Source organism: Muntiacus reevesi, chromosome 4 (assembly GCF_963930625.1).
Source record: "Muntiacus reevesi chromosome 4, mMunRee1.1, whole genome shotgun sequence".
Taxonomy (NCBI): Eukaryota; Metazoa; Chordata; class Mammalia; order Artiodactyla; family Cervidae; genus Muntiacus; species Muntiacus reevesi.
In genome coordinates this window covers 111,393,228-111,418,246 of record NC_089252.1, presented here as the reverse complement: position 1 = coordinate 111,418,246, position 25,019 = coordinate 111,393,228, and the positions used below count along the sequence as shown (strand labels likewise).

The window sequence follows — 25,019 nt, the reverse complement described above, 5'->3', positions numbered from 1 at the left end:
AAAGCAGTGTCATTGGTATTCCTGTGAAAAATACAATAGAAATTCAAAGGTAATTTTATGAAAGGCCTCACTTCCACGGGCTTTTTTTTTTTAACGGTAAGAAGTGGATTTATTCAGAGGGAAGCACACCCCACATACAGAGTGTGGGCCAGCTCAGAAGGCGAGAGAGCCCTTCCACGGGCTTTAAAGGCGTGTATCAGTGGAATTGTCAACCAGTTCTTTCCCTGATGATGTATGTTATGGGTTCACTGATGTTTGATCTTTGATTTTCATGGTAGCTTTGGAAGTAGCCTCTCAATGCTGGGCAGTTTTTTTCACAAAGTCTTACAATAGAGACCTTCAAGTGCACGGATGCCCACACAGGGCTGGAATTTGTTTTTCTGAAGATCAACTCGTATGTGCACCAAAGCCCCTTTTCAAGCACTTTGCAAATTTGTTTGTTTGCTTGGTTATTTTGTTTGGCGGGGGGTAGGGGGTATTATTGTTTTGGGGTTTTTTTTTCTTTCTTCTTCTTTTTTTTTTTTTTTTAGTAAAAGCAGTTCCCTTCATGTTTGGGTCCCTCTGTGAGAAACAGCTGGTGACTCAAGTCCAGCTGCACCCAGCCCTCCACGCCCACCGAGGTGCGGCACCATCACCCCATGGATTTCCAAGGATGCCTGCATGGTGCTCTGCCCTCTGACCCCGGGGATGGCAGGCAGACGCCAGGCGTGTCTTCTATGATTGCTTCCTAAGTGAGGATATTGTAACTTGAGATGAGTAACACAGCCACATGAGATTACACGAAGATAAACCAGGTTCAAGATGGGAATGGGCAAGTGGAAAGAGAGGGCATCTGGCCAGTGAGCTGAAGGAAAGCAAGAGACAGCAGGGGAGGGTGACCGTGGTCTGTGACCAGTGGGCGCTTAGAGGACACAGAGTCAGGCCTTGGTAGCCGCCCCCCTTCACCTCAGGTGATCAAGTTTCCTGGAAATCTCTCTTCAGTCGAGACCAGGCTGGCTCACTTCTCCCCAATCAGGGAAGCTAGAAGGACTGCGGGATATGTGATCCAGCCTAAAGAACTTGGAAAAACCATTTCTCAATAGTCTGAAAACAAACCTTGGAGGGGAAGAAAGCAGAGTCCAGCAAAGAAGGCCAATATACAGCACAGAGGCTTTAACAAAATTCACCCCCATTAATAGAGCTATTGGAGCTCCTATGACTCAGTAACAACTATAGCAAAACAAAAACACAGCCCAATCCAAAGATGGGCAGAACCCTAAACAGACATGCTCCCAAAGACATACAGATGGACAAGAGGCACATGAAAAGATGTTCAACATCACTAGTCATTAGACAAATCAAGACTGCAATGAGGCATCACCTCACACCGGTCAGAAAGGCCATCGTTAAAAAGTCTACAAATAACACGTGCTGGAGAGGGTGTGGAGAAAAGGGAACCGTCCTACACTATTGATGGGAATGTAAGATGGTACAGCCACTAGGGGAAACAACATGGAGGCGCCTCAGAAAACTAAAAACAGAGTTGCCACAGGACCCAGCAGTCCCACTCCTGGGCATATATTCAGACAAAACTAACATTAAAAAAGATACATGCAGCCTTATGTTCACTGCAGCACTGTTTACAACAGAGAAGACATGGGAACAACCTGAATGTCCATCAACAGATGAATAAAGAAGATGTGATATATGTAAACAATGGACTATTGTTCAGCCATAAAGAGAATGAAATCATGCCATTTGCAGCCATGTGGATGGACCCAGAAGTTATACTAACTGAAGTCAGAAAGATAATGACATATACCACATGATATCACTTATGTGTGGAATCTAAAATATGACACAAATGAACCTGTCTACAAAACAGAAACTGACCCACAGATTTGTGGTTGCTAAGGAGAAAGGAGGGCGGGAGAAGTTTGGACTGGGAGTCTGGGATTAGCTGATGCAAACTACAAAATACATACATATATATATATAATGGATAAACAACAACGTCCTATCGTCTAGCACAGAATGCACTAAATATCCTGTAATAAACCACAAAGGAAAAGAATATTCATAACTGAATCACTTTGCTGTATACCATAAATTAACAGCTGTTGGGGCACTTTAGTCATGGAGAGGGGCGTGGCTTTAAGCCGAGGAAATAAGACAAGAAGAAGTAAGTTTTCATGTCGTGACATGTCATTTGGCAAGTTTCTCAGTGATCTGGAAAAGGGATGGCCTCGCTGAATCTCCATGTTTGCAGATACTGCCCTCGGATCTTCGGGATCATGGAGGCCAGTTGTGAAACCTTTTTTCTGAGCATAAAATATCCTCCAAACTTCAAGATGGGACAGAGTGAGTTGCTGTAGAATCTCAGGTTTTTGATGGTGAGATGGGGGTTATTGGGATTAAGATGATGGCCATCATGGGGCCCTGAAAACCGAAAGAAGATATCCTACTAGGCATGGTACTGGGGTGTCACCGGACACCTAAAATACTGGGGGTAGTTCTGGCCTTGATGCCTCAAGAAACACACAGTCGGGGGATTACCCTGGTGGTCCAGTGGTCACGAATCTGCCTTCTGGTGCAGGGGACGGGGGTTTGATCCCTGGTTGAAGAACTAGGATCCCACATGCTGCGGAGCAACTAAACTGTCACACCACGACTCCCGAGACCACATGTCACAGCTGGAGAGAGGCGCGCACACCACATGGAAAGACGCCACACGCTACAGTGAGGACTGCATGCCACGACCAAGACTAGCACAGCCATTAATAAACAAACCAGAGTTAGAGGCACAAGGTGGGGCTGGAGAAGGCAACCGGGCTGGTCGGGAGGAGGAGGACAGGTGGGCTCTTACGACCTTCAGAAGGGAAAAGCCGGGACTGATTAAGTCATGAAAAGTGTGGACCAACAGGAGGTGCTCACTCGAAAATGACGGGGAGTTTCTGGGGCAAAGCAGGGTCTGACTGGCTCTGCCCTCGGGCAGGACTTCACCTCTGAAAGCCTCAGGTGAGTGGACAGTGAGGTCTCCTGTGAAGGCCTGGAGACTGAAACAACCTGCCTGTCCCACCCACGATGGATGCACTGTGAGGCGTGACTGGGCACGAGGCGGGCACACGCGTGCCAGGAGCATCTGCTGCGCTGGAGAGACAGGAGGTGAGGGGCACCCTCCAGGAAGGCGTTCCACCCGGAGCGGGTCAGAGAAACGTCTCCGCTCTGGCAGGACCATAAACTTAGGGACACGCCGAAGAGAAAAGGTTTCTAATCAGGCCCGACAGCTCTCTAGGTCATCGAAAGCAGCCTGGACCAAAGGTTCTGCGACTCAGCTGCTCACTAGGGTCACCTGGAGAACCTTTAAAGTCCCAGTGCTCAGAGGTACGCCTCATGGACCATCTCGGAAGCTCTGAGGGTCGGACGGACATCCGAGTTCTAAGAGCTCTGAGTGCAGCGTGTGTCGGGGATGCGTGTCGACATGACAAGTTTTCACAGAGAGGAAAACTAGGTCGCGCTGCATGCACCCTTTGGGTGGTACGGGCAGGGCAATGGGACAGACACGCTCATCTTTGCGGGGACGGGGGAGGTCCGCATGTCGAGATTCAGGGCTGCGACCTGCAGACCGCTGGCCGTCTCGGGCGGCTAGACTCGTCCCAGCATCACCGTCCGCCCCTCCTCCCCAGCGCCGAGCGCGGAGGGGCCTCGCCGCTGCCCGGGCGCTAAGCCCCAAGTCCTACCTTGCCGGTGGACGCGGTGCCCCGCAAGATGCACAGGTACACCACCAGCCAGGCCAGGACGAGGCACAGCGCCGGCTCCCACTGCACCGCCCCGCTCTCCTGGATGGACGGCGAGATGTTGAGCGTCTTCCGGTACCAGAAGTACTGCGTGGAGGAGGCCTTCTCGCACTCCTCCACGTAGCCCGTGCGGTTGCCGTTCAGCGGGCACACGGACCACGGCAGCGGGTCCTGCGGGGTCAAAAGCACCGTTACACTCAGAGGTGCGGGCGGAGGCTGAAGGTCGGGGTGGGAGGACGGGAGGCCGCCCGAGGGGAGGCTCTAGGAAGAGGTCGCTGGTCCCCGAAGGGCAGGAGCTCCTGAAGGCACAGGGGAGCCAAAGGCTCTCCCCCACCCTGGGCACAGGCGGGGCTTGGGCAGAGGGCCAGGCGGGCAGGGGCCCCACACTCCCAGCGACCCCGTGGGTGTCTGCTGAAAACGTCTCAGCTCCATGGTGGGTGGGAGAGACCGAAGCAAAGGGACAATGGCCAGACCGCCTGTGACAAATGGACTCTGACCCACAACCTCTGTAGCCTCCAGCCCAGGAACCCTGCACAGAGCCTGCAGTCAGCTCGGAGCGGTCAGGACTTGGTCGGTGACTGCAGCTTTCTGAACCTGTGTTTCCTCCAACTCAGAGCCAAGAGGAAAAAGCCAGAGACCCTCCCTAACCAGTCACACACCCAACACAATTCCCCAGTCCTCTGCTGCCCTGGAGTCTCTGTCAAATGCAAGTCATGGGACTCCCTCGTTAGAACAAGCTATGGATAAACAGCCTCTGCTTGCTCTCATCTGGGTGGTCTTTATTTCCACCAGCCCCTAGCAAATCCCAGCAGGAATAAGACTCGGGTCCTGCCCTCGCTACCGAGGTGGAGACAGGCATTTCCTAACAGTCACTGTGTCTGGAAGTTCGAGGGGGCTGCGGTTCGTCTCCACCACAGCCTTCTTCTGTATCTAAGACAGAAGGTACTGATGGCTCCCGTTGAGCCTGAGTCAAGCTACACCTGAAGCGGTTCCACTCCTGGACTTTGCAGGTAGAGCCAGTAAGGGCTGCTTCTGCTTCAGCTAGTTCCAGCTGGGTTCTCTCTCCCTTAGCAGCCAGAGCGCCTAAATGGTGCAGGGGTGATGAACATGACGCAAGGCCAAGAGCTAAAGAGAAGTGCGGAGCTGAGTGGGGGAGGGGAGGGGGGTTAGGGTCCCACCTCTGCTCTGCCACAACCAGCCCCTCGCGGATCAGATTTCATGAGACAAACACTCCCCGCTGACAGAAGCAAGTCTAACCCCAATGGGTTCAACCCCTATATTTCACAGGAAACAGAAATGAGCCCAAGAGCATTACCTGATGGGCAAGGGCCACTCTGCTGGTAAGGAGCTGGAGCCCACATCTGTCACCTGCAAAGTGCATAGGCCCTGTGCTGCTGGGACCCCTGGCAGAAACCCACCCTTCCGAGCCGGTTTCTAGCTTTGACCTAAAATGCTCCCAAATGTGACCACCAGCAGCCCCCCTTGAGAGGCGGCACCCTCCGACCCTGCCCGCGACCTGGGCTGACCTGTGACTTGCTCTGACCCACAGGAGGCACTGAAGTGAAGCCGCGTGACCTCCTGGCCTCACAGCTTTTACTTTCACCCTCGTGGACCAGCGCCCTGCAGACCCTCGGGCTGGACTCATGGAGAGAATGGCCGCGTGGAGTAAACCGAGGTGTAGTGACAGCCGGGACTGCGCCCCCATCAGGTGGGGGTTCCCTGAGGATCTGAAACCCAGACCACTGCCCCCGGGGTCTGCCTGGCCTGGGGGCGCTGACTGCGTCCATTCACTGCATCGCTGCTGTTGTTCAGTACAGGCTGGTCGCCAACCGTGGCTACACGTACATGACTTAAATCGCTCAGAGGAAGGGAGGCTTTAAAAACTCTGATGCCCAGGCTGCATCGGCAGTGACTCAGATTTCACTGGTCTGGGTGGGGCCTGGGTCTCAGACTTTTAAAAGCTCCCCCGGGTGATCCCAGCATGCAGCCAGCATGGAGAAGCTTTAAGTATGGAAGGACTTAGACTGACCACTTCATGGCACCGAGCCTCTCCCCCCCTGAATCACTAGGTGAGGAAGCTGAGATCCCTGCATTCACATGCTTATTAGCCAGGAGCTCCCACGGGGAAAAGCTGGGAAGCCTGACTTGGTTGGACCAGAGCACAGACCCCGTGGCCAGGCGGCTGCGTCCAGCCTTCCAGCTTTGAAGGCCCCTCTGGAACCTGGGGCATCAGCGCCACAGGGTGTTGTTGTGATTACACAAGGGGATAGTTCTAACGTGCTGGTGGCGCTAGCTGGCCCGGAGCAAGCGTGAGTGAGTGTCTGCAGCTGGAGGTACTGTCATTCCTTTGGGGCCATGGAGGAGGCCTCATGGCAGAGGGGTAGGGGAGAGGCGCATGGACCTGTGAAGGCTGCAATGAACGGTCAAGTGATTTCCAGGAATTCCTGACTTTTACACTTCTGAGGGTTAGAAAATGGTACCCCCTTACTTTATTTATATATTTTGCCTTTGGAAAATGGTCAAATCATCTTGATTTGTTACAAGAACATACAATGCTTCCACTTTCGGAAAATGGCCTTAAGGATGCCTACATATATATATACAATGCCTGCAGCATGTATGCCAACCCCGTAGTTGGAATGGCATTGTGCAGTGCACAACCTGCTCAACCATACACGACAGCCCAGCACAGAGGAAGGAAATGGTCACTGGAGACCATTACTCTCCAATAGGCTGGAGAGTAGAGGAGCTGCCCTGCTTCTACCCAGAAGGTGGAGGAGAGGCAAGGTTGTGACTAGTCTTCATGGAACTCTAGGTTGAGCCAGGGAGAGGAAGAGGAGGCATAGCTAAGCTCAGGGTACAGTCCTTCCTGTCCGGGCATTCTCCAACGAGATGACCTGGGTGTGGCAGAGTGGAAAGCTACAGCTGGATGTGGATATAGTACCTTCTGAGAATAGATGCCAGCTCCTGACTACTGAGGTCATTCACCCAAGCATTCCTTGGGGCCCCAAAGACCCAAGGGTGTACTCAAATGTTCCAGAGACTGGCCTCACAAGCTGGGGTCAGTTCAGAGTCCATGACCAGGCCCATATAGCTTCTGACCTTGGAGACAGGGTCTGGCTCGTGAAGGCCTGGCTCAGGGGCGAAGAGGGAGACATCCCCGCAGCGGGCTCCCATCTGCTCCCCGTCTTCCCCCGTCTGGGAAGAGGCTGAGGTGCAGGAGGCCGCACGAGGAGGGGCCCTGGGAGCGGACGGGCAGACTCTGAGGAAAAGACGTGAACACAGGCCTTGGAGGGGAAGCTTCAGACACGAAGACCCCCCTCTCGGTGTGGAATTAGGGTCCTCTCTTCTCCACAAGTCCCAGTCCCTTCCACATTTTCTACAATGAGCAATCAACTAGGGCTATCATCAGAAATGTATTTTTCAACTGTGTACCTTTGGGAAGAGCAGCTATTGTGTTATAGGGTGACCGTGTTCCTTCTAAGAGAACTTTTGCAAAGACAAGGAGGGGCCCAGCTAGCGTCAGAAACCTGGAGGACACATGATGAGAGGCAGTAAGTGGAAAGAGGAGGGAGGCCACCCGGTCATGCTCAGTGGGGGGGCCCTTCCCCATCAGCTCTCTCCCCATGGTTTCCCCCTGGCCCAGTAGGCAGCAGTTCTTAATATTTTGAAGGGGTGGTCACATCCTTCAGAGCGCACCCGATGAAATATGTGGGCCCGCTCCCCAAAAATGTACGCACACATCGCACAAACAGCAGGGGTCCACAGATCCCGGGCTCGGAAGCCCTCTGCTCCGTCAGGGGTGCCTGGCCGCCCCCTGACTTGGTTCCCTTGAGGCCGCCCCCGCCCGTTCCTGCCCCAGCCCACGTCCGCTCACCTGGAAGGAGTGGAAGAGGTACCAGAAGGCCCAGGCGTTGATGACGTTGTAGTATGTGCAGAGGAAGAAGGACACCAGCACGCTGGCCACGCCTGCAGAGACGGTACACGGGGCCTGAGGAGCGCCCCGAGCCCCGCTAGCGCTTCCTAAGGCTCGTCTCGCCCTCTGCCGCCCTCTCCCCGGCGACGCTGCCCTGGGTGCTCTTCTAGGGGCCTGACAACTGTCGTGCAGAGCGACCTCAGGCCCACCTTGCAGAGGGGGATGCCCACACACAGCCCTTGCCCGAGGCCACGCTGCCCCCAAGTGGTGAAGCTGGGATTTGCACCTCGTGTGAGAAGCGCTTTGTCACTGATGCCGGACGTCACGGCTGCGCCCTCCTCGGCCTGCCTACAGCGGGGTCACTGGTGCCAAACCCTCCCCGGTGGCGGTGGGGAGCAGGCTGTGAGGCGTGTCAGGCCTGGAGGGGACGGGGGCTGCCCCTGAGCTGGCCAGGCCTGCGGGTGGGGTGCCAGGGGACCAGAGCAGAGTGTGGGGGTCTGGAGAGCCACTGCGTGCCTCCAGGCCCGGCCCCCGCCCCGGGACCTCTCCTCGGGCCTTCCCCTACCCCCACTCCGCCTCGCAGAGCTGGCTGGTAATCATTCACCAGCATCCCCGGCTGGCACCCACATCTGGTGTTTTTCCTACCAGGCCACAAACGCTGCCTCGGAGAAGCCCTCTGTGATTGACGGCTCGGGCCGATCGTAAAACCACAGACCTCTGTGTTAAAAATTAACAGCCATTCAAGACAAGCGGGCAGTTCCACTTGGATGTGTGAGGCCTCTGGACACACTTCTGCACCCGAGATGAAGTTCAGGTGAACTTCCCGTTCAGGGAACGTGCCAGTTCACAGGCGCCCTGTTCCTGAAACTTTCCTGTGTTTTCCTGTTTCCCTTTCTGCCTGGGTGTGTGTGGGGGGGTGTGGGTGTGTGTGAGGTGAGCAGAACAGACCGTGGCCACTGCTGGCCAAAGTTCGTCCCGCTCCCAGGGGAGCCTGGCACACCAGGGCCACGCTGGGAGAAGATCCCACGAGGGCGCCGCAGACACCGGCTCCAAGTAACTCAGGAGGCGGGAGGGGAGGCAGCGCCCCTCTTGCTGCTCACCGGGCCCCTGCTTCCATGCACCAGAGATGTTGACAGCACCCCACAAGCCCTCTGGCGTGATGACGATTAGTGAGCTCACACTCACACGGGCCAGCACCTAGCGCGGAGCAGGCGCTCACTGATGGGGAGGCGTCAGAAATTAGCAGGAGCCATTGTCTGGTTCCCACGATGGCTGATGGAATGGCCCAGACACTGGTTACAGTTCTTGTCTTGGGCGGTTCCTTTCTTGTGTGTGTGAGTGTGTGCGGTCGTTCAGTCATGTCTGACTCTTTGAGACCCTCTGGACTGTAGCCAGCCAGGCTCCTCTGTCCGTGGGACTTTTCAGGCGAGAATACTGACAAGCCAGCAGTAGCGTGAGTTAATCGCTCAGTGGCGTCCGCGTCTTGGTGAATACCGGAGTGGGTTGCCGTTTTCTCCTCCAGCGGGTACTTTCGACCCAGGAATGGAACCCGCATCTCCTGAGTTGGCAGGCAGATCCCGTACTGTGGAGTCACTAGGGAAGCCTACTTCCCCGTTCCCGGGGGGACTGGGGGCGCCCACTTACCCACGCCGCTGAGGTAGGGGCTGACGGTCCTCCAGGCCCCGATGCTGCCCTGGCGCATCCGCTGCCCCACCGCCAGCTCCAGGTACAGCAGCGGCATGCCCTCCACCACCAGCATGACGACGTAGGGCACCAGGAAGCTCCCTGCGGCGGCCAGAGACGAAGCCGAAGCCGGCGTCACCCGGGGCTACCCCGGGGACTCCCCCACACACGCCCTCCCTCCCCTCCCCCGCACACCCTCCCCACTCCCCCGTCCTACTCGCGGCTTCCTTTAAAACACAGTTTTAAAATGTATCCTATTGATTTTGGGCTGTGCTGGGCCTTTGTTGCTGCATGCGGGCTTTCTCTGGTTGCAGCGAGCGGGGGCCACTCCACCTGCGGTGAGCGGGCTTCAGCAGCTGTGGCCCCCCCGGGGCTCTAGAGCTCAGGTTCAGTAGTTGCAGCGAAGGGGCTCAGTTGCTCTGTGGCATGTGGGGTCTTCCCAGACCAGGGATGGAACCCGTGTCTCTTGCATTGGATTCTTTACCAGAGAACCACCAGGGAAGTCCCACCCATCCATTACTGTATTTTACCTTTTCCCCAGAATCCATCCTCCTACCTGTCTACTCAGCCTCCATCCTTCCACCTACCCACTCTTTTGTCCATCCACCCATCCTTCTAGCCTTTTATCTTTCGACTCATCGTTCCATCCACGGATCTCATGCAGCCACATCAGTCCTTAACATTTCTAAATACTTCCATCCTGCGTGGTAAATTGCCGCTGTCCCAAGACCCCTGAGCGCCTTCAGTGCCTCAGCGGCGCCCCCACCTCAGCCAGAAACCCCCGTTCCACTTCTCCTAAAGCGGTCAGAGCCCGGACCACTGAGTGGTTAACTGTTCTGAACGTCGCCCCTCGATCCGGCCAGATGGCCACCCACCTCCACATACTTCCTTTAGGCTTTTCACGGGGCCCGTCTGGTGCCCCATAGAGGGTGCTACCCAAAACAGGTGTCTCTGGCCAGGCCCCGAGCTGAGTGTGGGGAGGATGGGAGAATGGCACCCCTGCTTCCTGCCCACGAGGGGTCCCCCAGGCAGAAGAATTTCAGTGGCTTCATGATTGTTGAGAGCCACAGTACTCCGCAGGGCCTATGTCTTCAGAGATGAGGTCGGGGCTTGACAGGTCTGTGTGAAGACAAGGGCCCCCAACAGACAGAACCCAGGCCACCGCCTCCCGTGAAAGAGCACTTCTGTTGTACCTATGTCTGTTTTATACAGTGGCCCTCAGCCTAAATTTTCATTTTAATAACAGGTTACCAAGTGGCTCAGTGGTAAAGAATCGTCTGCAATGCAGGAGATGCAGGTTCTATCCCTGGGTCGGGGTGATGGAGAAGGAAATGGCAACCCAGGCCAGTATTGCCTGGGAAATCCCATGGACCGAGGAGCCTGGTGGGCTACAGTCCATGGGGTCGCAGAGTCGGACATGACTGAGCAACTGCACGCCACCACCATTATGACTAGTACAGACTTTAAACCACTGGTTCCCGAGGAGCCACCAGCAGACAAGCACCCTTGGTGACAGTGGGGACCAGGGTGAGTGAACAGAGCTAAGACAGGGCTCCCACCCCTAGACACAGGGAAAGAGGCTGGCAGCCTGCCGGGGGGGCGTCCCCCAGCCCACCTGCCCCACTGTTTCTGCTGCTGGTCCCGTCTCCTCCTCCCCCACACACCCTTGGACATCTGTGCCCCAGCTCCTGGCTCCTTGGCAGTGGACCTGAGAAAAGCTTCACTGGGAGAGGAGGGCAGGACTTCTGATTAAAAGAAAACCCTGACCCTACAGCTGCAGGGATTAAGGGCTGCGTACAGAAGGAACTGGCTCTGGGAGTATTACGGTATACACAGTACATATGCTCATAGACACATCTAATATTCACAAAAATGCTCCCTTGGGGACTGGTCTGCTGGTTCAGTGGTTAAGAACCCGCCTTCCAATGCGGGGTCCTCGGGTTCACTCCCTGGTCAGGGAACTAGGATCCCGCATGCCGCGGGGCAACTAAGCCCGTGGGCCGCAAGAAAGACTCTGCGTCCCGCAGCACTAGATGCCACGTGCAGCAAGGAAGACCCAGCACGGCCAAATAGATTTTTTTTTTAAAAAGCCTCCAGTGTACACACGTGCTGTCCTGTAGCCCATGTTTCTGCCCTGACAGGGTCTCATGACCACTCTCTGGACCACCCGTGTACCTTCCACTAGGAGAACGTGCCCACAATTCCTCACCAGTCCCTGGACACTCAGGCTGTTGCCAGTCTTCTGCCATCGTAAACGAAGCCTGGTCTGTGCGTTTATCTCCTCGGGATAGAAATCCCAGAAGGAGAGGGCTGATGCCAGGGCCACGCACAGCCCCGCCCGACCGTCTCACCCCGGAGAGAAAGGCGCGAGCGTGTGCGCACCACAGCAGGCCCCCACATCACTAGTGGGAATGTAAGATGCTTCAGACCAGCAGGGCTCTGCACACCCAGCTCACACCAGGCCACGGCGAATCCTGCCCCTCATCTCTGGACTCTGCCAGGCCCTCGCCCGGCGGCAGCATCTCACCCGGCTCCTCTCAACAGCAAGGAGTCCCAGAGGCGGCGGGGGGGCTCCCGCCCAACAGACACCATCAATACAGGCTGTGCTGATGCGGCCTGCCTGGAGCAGCCTTCAGTGGTTGTAAGGAAAGCCTGGTTTCACCCAAGATGTTAAACAGTAACCGCGGGAGGCCTGGCAAGGCCCACAGAACGTTTCTCTCTCACAGAGCCTGCCTGATGGTCCGCCGCCCGTGGGGAGGTTGGAAGTTCAGCCCTGCCCACCACCCAACCAGCACACAATCCCGGTGGAACTGGTCTACAATCACATTCTCAACAAATAAGAACAACTGAACATCCATATGCAGAAAAAAATGAACCTCAACCCCCATCTCACATTTTATACACCGCTCACCGCACCCCCCACCCAAAAAAGGCCCTTGAAATGGATCACTGACCAAAGGGACAACTATAAAACTTCTGGAAGAAAACACAAGAGAAAGTCTTTCTGACCTCGGGTTAGGCCTAGATTTCTTAGATACAACATCAGGGGAGCTTTTTGTGAAAGAAAATATTGATAAATGTTGATAAGATATTGGGCTTCATTTTAAACCTGTGCTTCATGAAAGCAGTCTGGAAAACAAATAGACAAGCTAGGAACTGGGAGATAGCATCAGGGAAACACATCTGACAAAGACATCCGTGTTTCTTTATATCCAGAATAGATATTAATAAAAACTCAGAAATGAGGAAAACAACACGTTCAAAAAGGTACAAAAATGAACAGACATTTCACTGAAGAACATACATAAACGGTGTTCATTAGGAGACTGCATTATTTGCACCTCCATGAGATGACAGCATACACCTAACGGAATGCCTACAACAGGAAAGGCTGACGATACCAAGTGCTGGTGAGGATTTGTGAATTCCCATACGTCACAGATGGGAATGTAAGACGGTTCAGCCACTCTAGAAGGCAACTTGGCAGTTGCATCTGAAGTTAAGCACACATTTACTGTCTGGCCCAGAAATCCCACTCCTGGGTATTGACTCCAGAGAAATGAAAACTTGCATTCACACAAAAACCTACACACTGATGTTTACAGTGTCTGTATTCACAGCTGTCATAAACTAGAAACGATCTAATTGTCCTTCAGTGAGTGCATGGATAAATAAACCCTGGTACATCTATATAATGAAATGGTACTTGGCCAATTAAAAAAAAATAGACAAGCTCTCCCAAGCAGCAACATGGGAGAATCTCAAAAGCATTATGCTAAGTGAAAGATACCAGATTCAAAAGATGCAACACACTGTGTGATCCCATTCATACAACATTCTGAGAAAGGCAAAACTATCGGGAAAAAGAGCTGTGGCTTCGGGGGTTGGCTGGAGTGAGGAGGGGCTGACTACCCGGGGCACGACTACGGTGCCGATAACACAGCTGCCTGCACTGGTCAAAATTCATGTAACTGTACACCAAAAAATGTGAATTTTTCTGCATGCAAAAAAAATCTCAATAAAAGAATTTTGTTTTGTGACCAGTTTGAGAACAAGTCCACTCACCAAACCCTCTTCCAACTGGACTGTTCCTCAAACTTGTTTTATACAAGAATTCTGACCCAGGCTCTGTATGAGGCGGGCCTGGCATCAGAGAGAAGCTGACAGAGGCCTGAGCCTGGTGAGCCTGGTGAGCCTGCTCCCCTGCATGTCAGTGGGGCACAAGTGGGAGACTAAACCCCGCCACACACGCGCGCTCTCAGCGGCTCCTGCAGAGACGTGGGGTCCATTTCCGCCCGGGGGTCTGGGCGGGCCCTGGGACTGGTTTTGTCCACTAGAATGTGGGGAAGGGGGCACCATGATGGCTGCAGAGCCCAGACCTCAAGATGCCTTCCAGCTCCAGCCTCGTCCTTTTGGGGCACAGCCCTGAGGCCACCACGCACAGGCCACCTGGGGGTGAGGGGCCACACGGACAGCCAAGGGGTCCAGCCGAGGTGACACCAACTGCCGAGACGTGGGGGGCCTTCCAGCCCAGCAGACCCACCAGCAAATGCAGCCGTGTGAGCCAGGCCTGATGAGACCGGGAGAGAAGTGCCCAGCCACCGACAGAAGCGTGAGGAGAATTGTGTTAGCTGTGACTTCTTACTTGGACAAAATTAAACAAACAGGCTGACACGTCTCCAGTTACAATGAAATGACCATTTACTTCATTGGACAGGCAGACCTGTTGGAGACAAACTCGTGGAGAGGTTAGTAAAGTGCCCAGGGTTTTAAACTCTCTCTGGGTTACTCACCTTTGACGGAATCCAGTGCCACTTCCAAAAAGGTGGCATTTCATTTTGCCTTTTCTTTCTTCTGTTGTTGTTTCCTGTTGAACACTTTTAGGAAGCCACATCTACCAGCTGAGACGGGTTCATTCCAAATGCACTAATTTTTGCAACTTTCTCCTGCTGTAAGATATTCCCTAACCCCCAGCAATAAAAGGTCAAGTTTACTGTTCTTATATTTTCAGGGGGCCTCAGGATCTGTACTAGTATAATGTCTGGAGGCCTGATGAATCTTTTCCAAAAATTTACAAGGATCTTCATATGGTTTTTGCTGAATTGCTTGAATTTTGTTCAGACTCTCTTGCTTTGGGGTCCGCTTTTCAAAGCCCAGCCAGGACGCGCTGATAAGCAAAGTTCTAAAAAGAGGGGGCCTCCCTCATGGAGACGCAATTTGGTTCAGCTGTGATATGCCAAGTGGGTTCAGGTGTAGGAGCGCCTCCTTGTAAGGGGGTCACGATCTTTGCAAATAAACACGTCCGAGAAACCTCGGCAGTGGATGCTTGGCATTGAGGCCCCCACGAGACGACGGGGTTAGGTAAGTCGCTCTGTCCCGGGAGTGGCTTCTGGCCCCAACTGGTACCCTGCTGGGTCTTAGATGGTGATACCAGACCGGGTCCCGGCGCCCCAGAACTAACACGGGGTTTTCTGGTTGATCCCTGGAAGGAGGGGCCATCCTGGGCTCAGCTGGAGGAGTTAAGGTTTGGAGCAACCTGTCCTCACTCACTTTACCTTCTTTTTCTTATTTTCTCTGACGTAATAGCACAAACGCTTGCATGTAGAGAATTCCATCAGTTTCCCCCAATTCTTCACAGAACAGCCCACCCTAAGACCATAAATAGCAATGGATTACCTCTAACTACAAAAGGGTGCCTTTGCCTTGGTATCAAACAACCAGGCTGAATTCCAGGCTGGGGTGTTTGGTGATTTTAGGAACCAAGCGGAACCTTTCTTTTATCCCTGGGATAAGAGAAGGTTTTCGTTTTTTTTCTTTTCTATTACCCTCCTCCATGTGACATCATTAAGTGTTTTAAATATCATCAAATTGATTTGGCTGTAAATGGAGGAACAGGACCAAACAAAATGAAACAAAAAACCCCAGAGACAATCAGAAAATCCTAAATAAACCCTCCAGTTTGGTCTCGGGGTTTTACATATGCCAACAACACAGGAGACCGCAAGCGATGCCATTAACACAGCAAGCGGGCAGTACCTGATGCACAGGGTCCCAAGGTAACCCCGCCTGAAGCCCTTGAGGAGGGGATCCTAACAGGTACTGTGGCCACTCAGGGCTACCGTAAAACAGCATCACCTTCCGCTCACAGCTCACAGCTGTAACCAGATCACTCATCCAAAACATGCCTCAGAGGGCTTTTTTTAGGGATAGTTGAAAATTTTCCCGTTTTTAAAGACCAAAATTCAAGACAAAATATAGACGGCCCATACAAATGCTAACATCCGAGGAAACAGGTGGTCCCGGGGTTAAGAGCCCGCCTGCCAACGCAGGGGACACGGGTTCCACCCCTAGTCCAGGAAGACCCACATGCCCTAGAGCCCGCGCTGGCACCGAGCGCCGAGCACAGCAAGGAAGATGCAGAGCAGCCAAAAATAAATCTGTACGCGTGTTTTAAAAACAGAACAGAAAACAAAGAAGCAAACGAACCAGGTCAAAGTCCAACAACTCCTTCCTCTCTCCAACAGGTGAGCCCACGCAAAGACATAACAGCTTGCCTTATTTTGAAGGAAAAGCTCCACACCCAAAGGAAACAGAGTTTCCGGTTGTCCACACCAGAGCGATTCACCTCACTACACGGAGCCCAGCGGACCCCAGATGTCAATTCCCAGCTGCGAACGCCGGGCACTGCGGAAGCCGGTGCGGTTTGGGGAATTTTGAAGGCTAGGTGCGTGGGCCAGGCGGTCCTGAGGCCTCCAGGGCCTTACTCACACACTCCCCAAGGCAAGATCTACTACCGACTCCAGCGTGCACTGCCGACTGCACGGCGGGCCACGGAATGCAAACATGGGGTGCGTGGGCCAGGAGGAGCAACGCTGGCTGGAAAGCTGGCGGACTCAGAGCCCGGAGTAGGAATTCAGGCTCCTTTATAGGAAGGGGGAGGGAGTAACGCCAAGCACTTCCTGCTTCCGGTCAGCCTGGTGTGGGGAAGAGCAAGGCAGCCATTCACTCGTGGGCCTGATCAGGATGTGTCTGAGCTGAGCGCTCAGTAGCTACGTCGTGTCCGACTCTTTGCGACTCCAAGGATCATAGCCCGCCAGGCTCCTCTGTCCGGAGGATGCTCCAGGCAGGACTACTGGGGTGGGTTGCCATTTCCTCCTCCAGGGGATCTTCCTGACCCAGGGATCGAACCCACGTCTCCTGGGTCTCTTGCATCGGCAGGTGAACTTTTTTTTTTAACCACTGAGCCACCCAGGCAGTCCTTCCTGTGAGCTAAACAAAGCTATTTTAGCTTGATGCTTCTTATCCCTGGAGCCAGGGTTGCCAGAGATGGCTCATTATGTATAATTCAAGCTTAAGGCAACATCCCTTTAGTGATTAACTTGTGCTAGAATACAAAGGTTCTTCCCTATTTGGGGCCCAGCCTAACCCCAAACTAACTCTGCTGGCATCTCTGTGCAGTCCCCTGTGTCCGCCCTCCAGGTGCCCAGCACGTCTTAGGAGCCCAAGAGCTTGGCTGTTAGCAGGACTGAGCCCAGAAACCCCAGGACGAGCCACAGACATGTTCTCTCAAGGGACCACCCAGCCGCATTTCCTGACGCCTGGGACCCAGCATCTCAAGCTTACTTGCCAAACTGTGCTTGACACTTTACAGCCTCTGAAACTCAGGATTCTGTTCCATCCAGGAGCGCTGCAGAAACACCAAGGGCCAGAGACTGAGCGTGCGCGCGCGCACACACACACACACGCACACGCACACACACGCACGCACACACACGCACACACACAGTACAAGAGAGCAGTGGGTGTGCTGTCCGCCTGTCCATCCGTGGACTGACCCGGTGTGGCTCAGTCCCAGCCTGGGTGCCGGCCGGAGGGCTACTGCTCCAGGCGTGCCGGGTCCGCTCACACCAGCTGTCGAGACTGCACGTCTCCTCAAACCCCACACCACCCTGGACACCACACTTGCCGTCCGAACGTGACCATCTTGTGAGTATTTACATCACACACCAGCAAACACCATAAATTAAGTCCTGCTTCTCCTTCCAAAGCCAGCACTACATCAACGGAGCCCCATGGCCTGGCTCCCAGCAGCTAGTGGCCTGGTGGGGTGGGATTCTTCTAAAGTGTGGTCCACGGGCCAGCAGCACCCATTGGTATTACCTAGGAGCTTGTCAGAAATGCAGTTTGCCCTCCCCCCAGATCTCCATATCAGAATCTCTAGGGGTGGGGTCAGTAGTTTATCAAGAAGCTTCGGTGGGCAAATCTGAGATGCACAGATCTAAGTTCCAGGGAGGAGCAGGAGAGGCTTTGAGGAAAAGTGACATCACCCTATTGCCAAGTCAGATGCCCCCTAACTGCCCCACTTTAAGGGTTAAATATCATATAGAGAAAATTTAGGGGAAAAAAATAAGCCACCTTTCCATTAACCACATAACTTGCTATTCCTCCATGTTTTCTCCATGATTTGAGCATGTGCCCAGTCGTGTCCGACTCTTTGTGACCCCATGGATTGTAGCTCGCCAGGCTCCTCTGTCCATGGGATTCTCCAGGCAAGAATACTGCAGTGGACGGCCATGCCCTCCTCCAGGGGATCTTCCGACCCAGGGATCGAACCCGTGTATCCTGTGTCTCCTGGACTGCAGGCAGATTCTTTACCCATTGGGCCATCAATGAAGAGAAAATTTATATAAAAGTCAACTGTGGGTGCACTCATTTTCCACATGTTAGGATGCAACACGTTTGTACCCTGATTTCTTCCTAAACACCATGGCCTCAGATTTTGGCATGGCCACCAAGGCCCGCTGACCTGCCGAGCAGGGACTTCGAGCAGTTCCTTCGCTGCCTTTCCTTTGTTCTAGTGCCGGGGCGCTGTAAGCACCTGGCATGTAATCTTCAGAATTAACATTCCTCGTGCCGCCCGGCCCGCAGACCAGTGGGGGAACCAGCCTCCCTGGTCACGGGCAGAGCCTGACGGAGAGGAGCGGGACCCTAATCCTTTTTATTCGGGGGAGTGTTTTGGCGTGTCCTGGCTCTGCGGTTTATAAACAAGCTCTTTGTTGGCTGGAGGTGGGGGGTAGGGGTGGTGGAAGCCAGGGCTCTGTGTGGAGGGAAGTTAGATACCCGACTAGAGCTTTTCATGATGTGGTGGTTACCGGTCAGGTACAGAATGGGAGTGTAAACACATCACTTATTGTAGGTGACATCACGGCATCGAAAGGCTTGGGGAAACCCCCAGCTCCCCTACCTCCCAAACGCTGCAGCTTTTCCCAAAAGACCTGCCTTCTTCATTCAACAGACATTCAGTGGGTGCCTCCTTTGACCCCACCACTTCACAGAGACGGGGTAGTGGGCGACAGAAACTCGAGAACAAAGTGTAGTCCTTCAGACCAGGTGCTGGGAGTGGCCCAGGCTAACGTCCAGGTGGACAAGTAGCTTGAGCAAAGTGTCCAGGCAGAGTGAGTGTTCAGTAAACAAAGAGTTGTTCAGGATAATTGGAGGGGGTGCTGGAAGATGAAGTGGGAACAGGGGTAGGTGTTGGGTGGGCAAATGCTCAGTGAGACAGGATAAACTCTTTGATCCTTGATCTGCAGACACATGACTGAGAGGATGCCACCCACCTAAGCTACATCTGTCCACCCTAGATCCATCCATTCATCCATCCACTCTCCCCACCCTCCCAATCCATCCTCTGTCCAGTATCCATTCTCTGGTCAAGCATCATCCATCCATCTACCTTTCCACCTATCAGCTTAAGTGGACTCTGTACCAGGTACAAGATTTCTTCCTTCTTTTCGTGGGTCTTGAAGGTCTTACCATCTCCCCAGCAACTTATATATACCATTGACCCTTAAACAACCCTGATTTAAAGGCATGAACCCACTTATACGCACGCTTTTTTCAATAGTAAATCCAATAATACTATATAATCCCCATTTGGCTGAACTGTGGCTCTACAGGAAATATGGATACGAAGAGCCAGCTCTAAGCTATATGGGGATTTTCCACAGCATGGAGGATGGGTGCTCTTCACCCCCATGTCATTCCAGGGTCAATTATATTCAACCTCAGAACTACCCCTCCCTACTGGTGTCTAACTGCAGACTGTTCAGGTGATGGTGTTGTTAGAAACAAGGGATTAAATAGCCATGTGACAGTTCGGCTCACCTGGCCTGATGTTTGGGAAACGCGTAGCCAGGATAAAGGCATGGTGGGTAGGTGTGCTGAACACAGAGTGATGTGGACATCTCATCCTGACCGTTCTTTCAGAAGTCAATTATCAAGCTGTTATAGCATATGACAACACATGCACTTCACATAATTATGATGCATATTATATATGCCTTTCAAATTTAAAAAGGATTCAGAGGATTAAGAGTGCACTATTTTTAAAAACCTGTACAACCTTTTGTCATGTTTGTTTTCTTTTTTTTGAGCTGGGAGTTGGGGGTGAGAGTGACGGAGCCTTTAGTCTTCTTAAATGGCTTAGATTTGGTAAATACTTTGACCTAACATCTTCCATTGTCCTTTATTGTGAAAAAAACAGCTCACGCTGATTATAGAAGACACCACACACGCACATGGTACAAGGTCAGCAAAAACCACCCAGAGATATCTATTGTTTTATTCTCTTGGGTATGTTTTTGCTCATTCCCTTGTCTTTGCATAGCTTCAAACATAATTAAGAACATAATTCACTATCCCATTTTATACAGATTTGAATCTGACTTCCCTCCCTCTGTTTAATGTATGACGTGAAAAATACTCAAATACTTTTCTTGAAAACATCATCTTAGCGGCTTCCAAGAGCACCATGCATTGCGTGCATGTTCCATAATTCATGGAAGCAATCCCCTTTAATTGAGGGCTTAGGAAGTTTCCAGTGTCTTGTTCTTATTTAAAGACGGAGGCCATCCTTCTGGTGTCTGCCTTCTCTCAGAACTATTTTACTTAGGTAAAATTCTAGAAATGGAATAATTCAAAAACTTTTTTAATGCTGAGACTTCAATCCCTATTGCCACCTTGCCTCCCCCAAATGCACTTGGCTGCCTCCGAGGCTCGTTGGCAGGTCCTAGAAGGTGCTTCCAGCCCCCGGCAACGTAGGGGTGCTGTGTGGGTGTGCAGCTGACTAGTGAAAGCACCGGGATGCCCTGCCATGTGAGGGAAATGCTGCAAAAAACGAACTAAAGTGAAATACAGTGATTAGCCTTCCTACCTACTGTGGTTCCAAACCCAAACCAATGTTGTGATTAAAAAGTTAAAAAAAAAAAAAAAAAACTAGCTCAAGATCATTTTATCTTGAGTTTCAAGTCATGCTGCCAGGAATGCGCTTCAGATATGAAAGTTGTATAACGAGTTTCTGTTAAACACTATTTCCTGCTCACTTTTTACACTTAAACGTAAGGTTTACACACTAGCAGTCGGATCATCGGCACTTCTCCTCCGGAGGGAGGAAAAGAGTGCTCCTGACGACTCCTACTGCTCGTAGCGCGGCAGCCTGACCGACCGGGGTGACGGGGGCTGGGGGGCGCTTGGCCGCCCCAGAGGGCTCGGGAGGGCGCTCTGGTAAAGGGCTCCCGCTATGGACCGAGATGTCCTAGGTCCAATTCCGGGCTCCGTGATTCTGGGCAAATCGCTGCGCTCTCTGAGCCTCAGATTCCGGGCATGCAATACGGGACCAAGCCGAGCGCGGCCCGGGCCGCCCGGCTGGGAAGGGGCGCGCGCCGGTGTGGCGGGGTGGCCGTAGCCCTGTGGGCACTCACCTCCGCCGTACATCTGGCACAGGTACGGGAAGCGCCACACGTTGCCCAGGCCCACGGCGTACGAGATGCAGGCGAACACGAACTGCAGCGGGGTGGCCCACAGCGGCCGCGTTTTCTCCATGGCCCCGGGGCTCCGCGCGCCGTGCGGTGGGTGCGCGGCCGCCAGGAGCGCCGTCCCGCCCGGCTCGGCCAGGGGATGGCCCCACGCCTCTGCCGCGGCCGCTCGCCCGCTTTTTAATTGCTAATCTCATTAACGGCGCGCCCGTTGGAGGGGCGAGGCTAGTAAATGGGTGACGGCGAGCCCCACCCCGCCGCCGGGCCGCCGCGGCCGGGAAGGCGCCCGAGATTGCGCCGTCCAGGGAGGCGCCCCGGCCCCTGCGGCTCCACGTGGGGGCTGGGGTGTCGGCTGCGCGCTCGGGGAGGCGTCATTCGCAGCGTGGCCACCTGCGTGCCACACTTTGGGGATGGGGCTGTGAACGACACAGATGTCCCCCAGCCCTCCGGGAGCTGACGCTCTGGTAAAGGCTTCAGTGGACTGGACGAAAGAGCCCATTTTCAACCAGTTTTTACCCCCAGAAAGGATAACTCCATATGGTTTATCTTACCCCATATTAAGACAGACACACAAGGAGGGCAACGAAGGCAAAGCAAAGGGGTCAGCAGTTACGGGGCGGGCGCGGGGTGTGGGGTGGTGGTGTTAGGCTGGGGTGGTCAAGGAGGGCTTCCCAGAGGAGGGGGCTTACATTTGTTCAGAGACCGGGAAAAAGTGAGGGGCTCCCCCACCTCCCCAGCGGAGCGGGAGTGACCCACGCAGCCACCTGCTTCCATCTACAGATAAGTTGTGTGTGCCTACTGTGTGCAGGGCCAGCAGTATGGCTCGGTAGGGAGAGATGGGGCCGGACCAGGTTTCCAACAACCGCGGTGGGATATTCTACTCCTGGGGCCAGAGATTCCAATTCATTAACCTCAGTTTGAGACCTAAGAAGCCTCCTGTTTCTATCAGTATCTCAAGGTGATTGGGTTTAAGGAGGTCCCTAGCAGCGACTAAATCGGGTGCTTTGGAATAATACACGATCTGGCTTTGAATCTCAGTTCTGATTCAAAGCCACTGACTTGGCTGTGACCTTGAACAAGGCATTTAACTTCTCTGAGCCTGTTTCCTTATCTATAGTGCGAACAGATATATTCCCCTTTCCATGGGTTGATGTGAGAATTAACAATTTAGCTTACTATCTGGCACATACTAAGTGCTCAATAAAGAAGCCATTATTATAGGCTGAATAAATGAATGGGTAACACACTAATAATTACATACTTTGAACAGTCCACTTGGTATATAGTAACAGTTAAGAAAATACTTGATAAATGAGTAAAATTAAAGAGATGAAAAGCAGAGTTGCCAGTGGAAATCTTATGTGATGCCAAAAGGAAATCACCAATGTGCCTCAGTCTCTGGTTAGACTTGCCCCTGGATGGTGGCAGAAGATGAAAGTGGGGTGTGGTGAGGAAGGTAGGGGCTCCTTAGACATATTACCTGCTGTCAACCTTCCTACCTCCAAAAAGCAAAGCAGAACAAATTCTCAGTGCAACCGGGAGACGATTTTGACTTATAGATTTCATAGTCTAGAGGTTTTTTTTTTTAACCCCTCACCCTCCTTACCCAAGGAACCCACCCCCTTGGTTTCTATCCCATGGGTCAGTTTCAGCTGCTTTGACCTCTACAAAATGGAACTTTTGCAATATATACTCTGTGCTGCCTGGCTTCCTCACGGGGACTTACTCACATTCTAGTGTGCAGTGGACAATGTCCTTTATCCCTGCTGCCTAGTCTTCCGAGGTGTGAGTGAACCTCCATCATGGCTGACGTTTGTGTTGTTTCCAGTTTGTGGCTGTGATGAATAAAGCGTTAATGCCATCTAGTACGAGTCCTTGGGTGCATGAATCCACTCACGGCTGGGAACTCGGGGCCATAAGGTAGGCGCACGTGCACCTTTAGCAGATGCTGCCAGACTGTCTGCAGAGAGGCCGCACCAGCTTACATAGTGGCTGTGCCTGACACTCGTTGCTCTGTTCTCAAAGGTCTACCCAGCCTCGTGGGTGTGCAGCGACCCTTCACTGTGGCTTTAAGCTCAGCAGTGCATACCCTGCCATGGGCTGATGGGGTTATCTGCATACCCTTTCCTGGAGGGCCTCAGTCTTCTGCCAGCTTTTAAATGGCTGTGGGTATGGTTCTTTATGTGCCCTGGATATGAGCCCTTGGTCAGTTTTGTGAATCACAGATTTCTCCTCTCGGTCCGTGAGTGGCCTTTTTATTCTGCCGGTGTCTGCATCTACCAATGAATAGACACTTAACTTTAATAAAGTCCTAATTTACCAATGGTTAATTTCAGTGTTCCCCTTTGGTTTCTTTTCTTCTTTTTTTTAAATAAGTCTTTCAACTCCAGGGTCATGATGAGATAATTAAAATCTGTGGCAAAATAAGCCTCAGTGACACGCAGACTGGGTGGCCTTTAAATGCTGTTGAATGGTAAAGAGGGCATGTTGCTGCCTCCAGCCATCGACTTGGCTCTTTCTTATTCTCATAAATGAGTTTTCCCAGAGGGAAGCCGGCTATATGGTGGCTCAGGAACAGGACACCTTAGGGAGACGCCCAGCCTATGACCTGAAACAGGAGGCTGCTTGGCATTTGTTGGTTTGACATAGGCCAGGCCCTCTTCAATTCCCTACGCCGGGGATCAAGCCAGGACCTCCGTCCGGTCACACCACCAGACATCGTGGGAGCCTGTTTCCGGTGTGAGGCCCTGGGTGGGGCTGTGGGCAGCACACGGAGGCACCCCCATCACAGGACTAAGTAAGTCCTCAGGAGTCCTGCTAAGGCCCCCACACCTTCCTGAACCCCATCTGACAAGACCCACTGCGCTGCTGTGGTCGCAAGGAGGGGACAGAACAGGCCTGGGAAGGGGGTGTGCGTCCATGGGGGCCAGCAAAGCAGCGGTGGGCATTAGCGGCAGCGGGCTGGCAGATGTTTAACCACTGGCTCTCTGCGGGAGGAGTGCTGATACATCGGTTAACCAATGGTGTAGATGTCTCCACTATGGCCGATTCCAAGCTACCAACGTGGTGTCACCGAAAGAGGAGCTTGGAGAGAAGTGCAGTAGCTCACCATTAAACTGAATGTCCACCGTACAAGTGCAATGACAAAGAAATCTCAGTAAGAACACAGCTAATCGTGTAGAAAATAATTTAGGAAGCAGTGGGCTTTGAGGATTTACTACTTCTGATTTAAATTGTTAAGATGGTCCATTCTGTCCTTTTTAAGAAACCCCAGCAGCTCTACCCGCCGCTAAAATCTATTCCTCCCTCTCCCCCACCCTCAAGACTGGGTGCATATCTTGTTTCTAACACTCACTTTTTAATAATGACTGTGTTTAGCAATCAGCTCCCACACACAATTCCTGAATATGTACCTGGTGGGGCTCACCAGCCCGTAGGCACTGGCCCAGCGCTCTATAGGGACCTGGGGCTGGGGAAGCAACTTCTGTGTGCCAGGGGTGAGGGGGGCAATTCAGCTGTCAGGGGCCAGGGCCCACGGGCAGCAGGGTTTTCAGCTCAGCTAAGCCCCACCCCGAGTGCTCCTGGGGGCCTGCGACAGGCAGTGAGGAAGGAACCTTCGCGTGGACCGGCATGTCTGGTCTCACTGGGCCCCGTCACGCAGGACACACTCCCCGAAGGATAAGCCAGCCTATGCGCCTTATCTGATTTCTGGACGAGGGTGGAGCCGGGGGGGATGGCCCTGACTCAGCTGTGTGGGTGTGGGTCACAGCCCTGTGCCAGGATTCCAGATTCTTACTCCACAAGTTACAGCCACGCAGCTTTCAGTAATGT

General features: G+C 53.2%; 1 protein-coding gene across 1 annotated transcript in view; it reads right to left on the bottom strand.

Annotated features, from left to right (window-relative positions):
• Positions 1 to 21,357, bottom strand: part of SLC6A20 (solute carrier family 6 member 20) — a 50,169-nt gene extending 28,812 nt beyond the window's left edge. The window contains exons 1-4 of the mRNA XM_065933877.1: positions 21,135 to 21,357; positions 9,337 to 9,477; positions 7,654 to 7,745; positions 3,720 to 3,947 (exon numbers count right to left, since the gene is read on the bottom strand). Coding sequence (XP_065789949.1) covers positions 3,720 to 3,947; positions 7,654 to 7,745; positions 9,337 to 9,477; positions 21,135 to 21,255 — 582 coding nt within the window. The 5' untranslated portion in view covers positions 21,256 to 21,357. The remainder of the gene's footprint in view (positions 1 to 3,719; positions 3,948 to 7,653; positions 7,746 to 9,336; positions 9,478 to 21,134) is intronic.
• Between the last annotated feature and the right edge of the window lie 3,662 nt (positions 21,358 to 25,019).